Source organism: Carcharodon carcharias, chromosome 8, assembly GCF_017639515.1.
Source record: "Carcharodon carcharias isolate sCarCar2 chromosome 8, sCarCar2.pri, whole genome shotgun sequence".
NCBI classification, from domain to species: domain Eukaryota; kingdom Metazoa; phylum Chordata; class Chondrichthyes; order Lamniformes; family Lamnidae; genus Carcharodon; species Carcharodon carcharias.
The window spans coordinates 31,594,297-31,602,842 of NC_054474.1; the positions used below are offsets into that span (position 1 = coordinate 31,594,297).

Sequence of the window (8,546 nt, forward strand, 5' to 3'; positions counted from 1 at the left end):
TTAGAAATCCATTTTCAGAAATCCCCAGGGGCAGATACGTCTACTTGAATGCCCGTGTAAGCATGATACCTATGCTTTGGTACTAAGACAGCAGTGAATCAGCTACTAAAGTATGGTGGAGTAGCCCAAGGATATCATTTCCCTTTAAGGCTGGAAGGAAAAAAAATGGCTGAACCATATTTATCATTATTGTGCAGTGACAAAGTTGAGATTGGGAACTAGGTGGATAATAAAACCTGCTTGGCATCATTTGTTGGCACTCCATAAAGGAACAAAATTCTCTGCTTTCCAGCAGTGACCACTTAAAGTACATTTTTGGCTGTAAAGTGCTTGGGGATGTCATGGGATGATATATAAATACAAATTCTTATACAGAAATCATGTTTTATATCATTCCTATGTCTATAAACTTCAAATGTTGTTGGAGCTTCATGATGATCAATTCTGCTGCTACAGTTCTAATGCGTCGGAAGCAGTTCAGAGAAGGTTTAGAAGACTAATACCTGGAATGGATGGGTTGTCTTGAGGAAATGTTGGACAGACTAGGCTTGTATCCATTGGAGTTTAGAATATAAGATCCTAAGGGGTCTTGACAGAGTGGGTGTGGAGAGGATGTTTCCTCTTGTGGGAGAATCTAGAACTAGGGGTCACTGTTTAAAAATAAGGGGTCACTCATTTAAAACAGATGAGAATTTTTTTATTTCAGAGGGTCATGAGTCTTTGGAACTCTCTTCCTGAAAAGGTAGTGGAAGCAGAGTCTCTGAATATTTTTAAGGCAGAGGTGGATAGATTCTTGGTAAGAAAGGGGATGATAGGTTATCAGAGGTAGATGGGATGCAGATTTCAGATTACTATTAAATCAGCCATGATCTTATTAAATGGTGGAGCAGGCTTGAGGGGCTGAATGGTCTACTCCTCTTTGTTTGTGTGTTCTAACAACTAACAGATGTTAGGACACACAAACAGACTAACAGAATTGAAACCTCAGTCAAGGTATTGTCGATAGCATTGTAGAATAAAATAGAAACGTAGGAAAATAGAAGCAGGAGTAGGTCATTCGGCCCTTCAAGCTTGCTCCACCATTCAGCATGATCATGGCTGATCCTCTATCTCAACGCCATACTCCTCTCTCCCCATAGTCCTCGATGCCTTTAGAGTCCAGAAATCTTTTTCCTTAAGTATATTCAGTGACTTGGCCTCCACAGCCTTCTGTGGTAGACAATTCCACAGGTTCACCACCTTCTGGTGAAGAAGTTTCTCCTCATCTTAGTCCTAAATGGCCTACCCCCTATCCTGAGATTGTGACCTTGTTTTAGAACACTCAGCCAGCGGAAACATCATCCTTGCATCCAGTCTGTCCAGCCCTGTCAGAAATTTATACGTTTCAATAAGAACCCCTCTCATTCTTCTAAACTCGAGTGAATACAGGCCTATTCAGCCCAATCTCTCTTCATACGACAATCCTGTCATACCAGGAATCAGTCTGGTGAACCTTTGTTGCACTCCCTCTTTGACAAGAATATCGTTTCTTAGGTAAGATGACCAAAACTGCACATAATACTCCAGATGTGGTCTCACCAAGGCCCTGTATAAAATAGCTTATCATGGAATGTTTTGTCATTGGGCTGCTGCAGTAGGATCTTATTTATGTTCCTTTCCAGAAGGTGAATGGATGCAATAAGATGACTTGCACTGGCTGTAAGCAGTATTTCTGTTGGCTTTGCATATGCCCACTTTCGAAAGTAAATCCATATAGTCACTTCAGTGATTCCTCGTCACCCTGCTTCAATGAGTGAGTTTCTTTTTTAATAGTTTTGCCTTGATGTATTCTTAAACATTAGATTGCTTATAATGTTAAGGCTTTCATGTTTATCTTTATCTGGTGGCTTGCTGCATGTGATACTGAACAGTGACTGTATTTGTTCAGACAGTGCAGATTGACTCGACCACAAAATGATGCAAACTGCAGCAAGTCTTGTAATTCACCAAATGTGCTGGTATTTTTAAAATTAAATTCCTTGCTGTAACACAGCTTCAACCTACATTAACTTATTTATTTACTTTTTCTGTTTGCCACATGATTGCTTATGTAACAAATATAACCATGAAATCAGTGAATAATAGGTTAATATAAGTTCAAAGATAAAAACAAAAAAACTGCGGATGCTGGAAATCCAAAACAAAAACATAATTACCTGGAAAAACTCAGCAGGTCTGGCAGCATCGGCGGAGAAGAAAAGAGTTGACGTTTCGAGTCCTCATGTCGAAGGGTCATGAGGACTCGAAACGTCAACTCTTTTCTTCTCCGCCGATGCTGCCAGACCTGCTGAGTTTTTCCAGGTAATTCTGTTTTTGTTTTTAATATAAGTTCAAGCTGCATTGTAACAAGAATTGAAAAAGAAAACAGTAAATCTGGTGTTTATTGTTTTGCAGGGTGTACCCATTTTATAACAGGCTATTACATTATGTAATATATAATTTATTGCATTTTGGAATTGCTTATGATAAGTGCAGAGATATGCTATTCAGTGGAAGCACTTGGATGAGTAGCAAGTAGAAAGATTCTAAGGTGGATGGACTAGAAAGAAGGAGGACTTCAGGGGCTTGGATGTCCAAGCATGGATAGTGGTGTCAATTTGGAATTACTGTGAACCTGCGATTTGAGAACATGAAACTTGGAGCTGGATCTAGTAGCATTGGTGGATGCAAAGCTATGTATATAGAGTGCAGCCAAACAGGATTTTTGTGGTGGCTGATCAGCTGAAAATAGAGCAACCAGAACAGTAGCCAAGCTGTCGATATGAAAGCATCCCGTGAAGGTTAGGGACAGAAACAATAACTTGCAATGATGCAGCATCTATTGATTTAGAAGAAGGTTCCATGGCATTTCACACAGGAGGAGGGGTGCTCACTGACACTTTGGGAGAAGGATAGGAAAGGTGACAGAATGGCATAGAGAAGCTCTAATTTCTTTGAAATAAGAATTAAACATAAAATGCAGTCACAAAGTCCCCAGTAATTTAACAGTTAATACTTGTGAAAGCAGTGGTGAAGTTGGCGCAAAATGAAAATATTTGTACATCAGTGTCCTGTGGTGTGCCTAGTGAAATAGTGATATGGAATTTTACTGCATGTGTGGAGTGTTCTACATGGAGAATCTGACAATGTAGAGGAGGGATTAACAGATTATACATGCAGATATGAAAATGAGCAGTGAATCTGTGGAATCCTGTATTATGATGTGCACGTAGAGGCCCAAGAAATGTCGGGGGCCAAGGCTAGACAAAAGAAACAGTAGTAGACAGGGCAAAGCTACCCAGAAGAGAAAATGAAAGTCCTGTTGCAATAGAAAAATAAAATGGGTGAGTCTGACGAGTTTTTTCTTTTTTCAGAATGTGTTGATTATAAATTATATTTTCATGGGTTTATAGTGGGGTGGATGATGAACTTCCACATGTTGAAAGGAATTTGGAAAACATTCTTCAGAGACATGTTTGAAGGTAGCATTTGTGTGCTTTGATTAGATGTAATTTCCCAGAAACCAGTCTCTGCTTGCATCCCACAGATGTGTCAAAATATTTCCCATGTTCTATTTACAATTTTCCTCTCTGGATAAAGTACTTGAGACATAAAACTTCCTTTGCATTATCAGTTGATTTTGCTTGATGACAAAAGTTTTTTTTCGAAAATCATTGTCTATTTGACTACCAGAGCTGATTTCTCAGAAGACTCTTACAGCATTCTGCCTTGGGCCTGCATTTGAGTCCTGTCCTACATCACGAAAGTTGCTGTGATAATTCTTGCAGTTATGGTTCACACACACTAAATTGAAGTAACGATACAGGTAGGTCAAGCTTCAAAAGAAATTCAATAAGGTGCCCTTTGTAATAATACTTGTTATTTTGCAGACTTTTCCAAGGTATTGAGTTTGAAGCAGAAGAGGATTTCTTGAGTGATGAAGATGACGATGGAATTGTTTAAGCTGTTTTCTGAAGCTGCTGAATCATCATTACGTAAAGCTTGTGTGTTAACCATGCAGCTATTATCTTCAGTGTCATCAATCATAGTTGAAACAACCCCTGGCGATGATTTTAGCACTTATCGTTGGCCATGATGAGACATATGCCTCAGAATATATAGTATTCTAGGGATGTTTGTTTTCAGCTTTAAACATTTATACACACACAATATATTTGAGCAAATTAAGCTGACAAAATTGAGAGGAAGATCATGTTTTATTTAACTTGGACAGCATTCAGAGGAAAGTATTTACGTAGTTGAGTAAAATTGAAAACCCTTGTCTTTGGGAGCCAGTTTCAAAAATAGTTGACGATAGAGAAATATCAATGCTATCTTTATTTTTCAATTTATAAAAATGTTTCTCCACCACCACCTCGCCACCTTCCACAAATTTTGGACATTCAGATCACATCCGCAGTAGCAATTGTTTGTGGGCCTCTTACTGTGGCTCTTAACCTATTCGCTAGGATATTGATGTCCAAACTTTTTATCCTGATGGGCCACTTAATCATGGAGTTATGTAAGTCAACATTTGCTATCATTTCTGAATGTAGTTTCCCTATTTGATGCAACAGCTCAAACTGTGTGGAGCTTTTATTGAGGTATTTTCAGTTTTGACACTGGAATGGACACGGGTTTTATTGCAATCCTGATTTTTTTTTTTTACATTAAGAGAAAATGCCAGAAATACTGAGTAGATTGGGCAGTATCTCTGGATCGAGAGACAGTTAATGTTTCAAGTAGATGAACTATCATCAGAACCTGAAACAGCAACTCAGCTGATCAGTTAGCTACGCGCAGAGAAACAGTATTTCCAGCATGTTCTGTTTTTAGTGCAGATTTTCAGCATCCGCGGTATTTACCTAATGTTTTTACATTCAGGTTTCAGCAATATGGATGTGGTTTGAGTCGTAGGGGGACGGTGATGACGGGTAGTTAGAGAGAAAAGAGGCATATAAAAGTTTATATTTGTACTATGCAAGAAAGTGCGAGATGGTAATAATGGAGCAGCCACCCAGAGCCCTACAGCTTTTTGGATTTCATTCAATATTTAAGGCAACACTCATCATCTGATGCAAAAAACTGCAAAAGCTGCAGCTATTTGGTGCCTTCACTTGCCCAAGCCAAGTGACTAAATCAATATTTATTACACATTAAAACAGGAAGAAACAGACATTTTAGAGTTTGAAGCTAAAAGGTAGCATTAAAGTTCCTGTAATTAAGCTTGGCCCATATTTTATTCTGCTTTCTCTTGCCTGCCATCCCACCACCACAACCCCCTTCATGAAAAGGAAATCATTTTTTGCTCTATTTGGCAACTCATTCATATGCACTTTACTTCTGGAGTGCCTCAGCATCTTTTTTGTGGGGTAAATGTGAAGCCTTCATCCTGCTATTTCTCTGTGTGCATCTTGATCACTTCACCCTAAAACCCTGCCAGTCACTGGAGCACTTCTTACTTTATTTCCTCTAAACATGCACATGTTATGTCCCATGGTAATGGGGACTAACAGAGAATCACTGTAAGAAGGTGTTCTTGGAGATACCTGTACCTATTTCAAGAATAATGTACAAGAATTTGTAGACTAGGACTACTTATTAATTGTAGTTGTAATTTGAACATTGTAGACAGGAATGTGAACAAGAATAGTTTCTTCACACTCTCTTGCCCTTCACACTTAAAAGCTGCTTATAGTAGAGCTTAGAAATAAAATACGGAAGACCACAGATTTTTAATATATTGGAGTATACAGTGACAGTTTTCTTTAAAAATAAAGACATCTATAGAACCAAGAAGTCACATTAAATTTCATAAATGGCTATTAATGCTTATAACAGGCTAACAATCTCCTCCAAGCAAATTCAACTCTGTTTAAACAGTCAAGAAATAATTAATAAAAATGGATATCCATGTTAATGATTGCTCATAATTATGTCTTGTAGATTTTGAAAGAATTTTGATTTTTTAAATTCTCTCAATTTGATCTCTTTTGGATGAATTAGGTTTTGAGTCTCTTAAAGTAGCAATTTACCTCAGCCTGCTTGAACTGGATTTTAGGACTCACAAATCAACAATCTTTCTGCTGTGTTTTGATACACATGCTTCTGCAGAAGTCCCTGGGTTTTCCCTTTGTTTTCTGATGACCCATTTGTTATATGCTTTAATGAAACAATCCTGTGCTGATTCAAGAAATTCAGTGCAAATATGATACTACAGCATTGTCAGGATGCTGGTCAGTTGAAGAAAGGGAACTAGATCCTGAACAGATTGGAGTTTTTGTCCATGAAGGGAGTAAAATTGTTGTATGGTCCTGCAGCCTGCCAAGCCTGTTGGCCTTGCTGGCTCAAGTGATGTAATCAAAGGTCCAGAAGCAAGTCTGCTAGTCCCTCTCCTCGGCAAGTGGATGGTGGAAAGGAACAATAGAATTGTTGGTTTAAAAATGAATGATTGCAATTGTGGATCAGCCTGAAATGATCAGCTCATCATATTATGAACACTTTTTTTTAAATTGCTGCATTTTTGTGCACAAGGTGACTGCTCTTTGGGCTGCATTTCTGTTGTGCTTCCTAGATATTCTTGCATAAAGTCAGTCTATTAACTCTTACAAGGAAAGTATTTCTTTCAATTAAACTGTGCAATCTTAATCTGTTTTGCCATCATATTCCCTTATGTAAGACTCATTTAAAGTGTCATGGAGAAGAAATATTCTTTGAAATTCAAGAAATAATTCAATAAAATGTTTTTGTGACTTCTGGTAATCTTCTGAATAACACTAAAATGTTTGCAGTTATCTTTACAGTTAACCACATGCCTACTGGATGTAATTTTGAAAAATGGTTTTCTTCCACTAGATATTCATTGGGTGCATTAAACCTCAGTTAACTTATTGTTTTTGATTAATATGATGTCATGCAGTGCAGCTTACTGTCTCATATCAATGATATGACATAAAAAATGATGTATACTGAATGTTAATGCAGCGGCAGTGAATTTTGGAAGTTAACATTCAACAATGAGTTTTTCTGTGATAAAGGAAATATCTATAGAGCTTCAAGTTGCCTTTTTTTAGTCAGCAAGTTATTTTTAAAGTTTCTTGTTTGCAGCTTTATTTATAGGAGTAGCTATTGAAAAGTACATCTCTGATCACTTTGTAAATTGGTATACTTTTTGAAAAAGATAAAGCATAGTAAACACAAACTACTGTGGGTTATGATTGATGGCACCACATGTTTGTGACCCATTTGCCCTCTTAACACCCTTACTTTGATTTAATGACAATTCTGGATTTGTATTAAAAATTCTCCTGCTTAAAAGTCCATCCTGAAGGAAGTCACTCGACAGATTTTACTGCGTTTTATTAATCGTATCTTGTTACCCTAGGACATGATAAAGCACCTGAGCTTTCAGGGATTCGACAATGCAATAAAATGTATTGAACTTATTTGAACATTTAGTATTTTTCTTGCACGCTACCCCTCCCCGGCCAACTCAGTGACCTCTGCATTTGCTTAGGATTTTACCAATGGAACATATCTATCATTTTACAATGTAGGTCATTTAGGCCTAATTTGATAAGGCATCCTTTGTAGTTAATGTGCAGTGACATCCAAACTGATGCATTATGTTTCGATTACAATTACTGAGGTTTGTTAAGTTACTGGGAGGAAGAACATGCACAATACTGGTTATTGGTTACTTGCAAAGCTGAAATGGTGGAAGCACCCTCAATTTAAGATGCCATTTAACCCTAAGATTGGTACAATCTTTGGTAAATACTGTGGTCCCTGTGGTTTTTTTTTTTAAATAAACTTTTCCTCTAACCATTCACTAAGAACTTTCTTATTGCATTCCCGATACAATTCAGGTCTTCCATTAAAACAGCTGCTTTTACACATGTAGTTCTACTTTTCGTGGCAAGCTCTATTACACAAGACGACTGAGGTTAAAATTAGATCAGCTCACAAGAAAAATGTTACTGGGAAATGTTACAGTTTTTTGCAATTGATTTTAAGTTCATTCAAGTGGGCATAATTTCAGGATTAGCATTTTTTAAAAATACAATCCTCAAAGAAAGATATTGTTTTACAACAAAAAGCATTACTGCTGTGAAATAGTGTTCAGACAGTACTGCAAGAATATATATATAAGATGTTTAAAATTGAATTTCTTCTTGTATAAAAGGATATGATGAAGGTTAACAGTTCTGTTGAATAAACAATTGATGGATGTATTGGCTTAGGCTTTATTCTTTGGTAAATTTTACGAATATTTTGGATTTGATTTTGAAATGGCTGATTAGCTTATCATAAAGTGGAAAGGGGTTTTTCCATAAGATTGCCACAATAGAAAGTTGTATCGCTCTGAACTAGATCCATAATATATTTTTAAAACTCATGTTTATATACATTTCCTGTCAACATTGTGCATTATAAATTACCTCCAAGTTTATAATGGTGAGAAGCTATGTAAACTTGTCACAATGATCACACCTTCGTCCCACCCAGTGGCACAGTTGCAGTGCTCC

General features: G+C 37.2%; 1 protein-coding gene across 6 annotated transcripts in view; it reads left to right on the forward strand.

The window, feature by feature from the left end:
- The window catches only part of LOC121281083 (E3 ubiquitin-protein ligase RNF14-like), a 39,046-nt gene extending 30,796 nt beyond the window's left edge, over positions 1-8,250 (forward strand). For 5 of the 6 annotated variants that reach the window (XM_041193733.1, XM_041193734.1, XM_041193732.1 and 2 more), the window contains 2 exons: positions 1,662-1,792; positions 3,909-8,250. In XM_041193733.1, coding sequence (XP_041049667.1) covers positions 1,662-1,792; positions 3,909-3,981 — 204 coding nt within the window. In that variant the 3' untranslated portion in view covers positions 3,982-8,250. Of the gene's footprint in view, positions 1-1,412; positions 1,529-1,661; positions 1,793-3,908 lie in introns of those variants that run through there. The other variant, XM_041193737.1, reaches the window with a different exon arrangement.
- Positions 8,251-8,546: the final 296 nt, after the last annotated feature.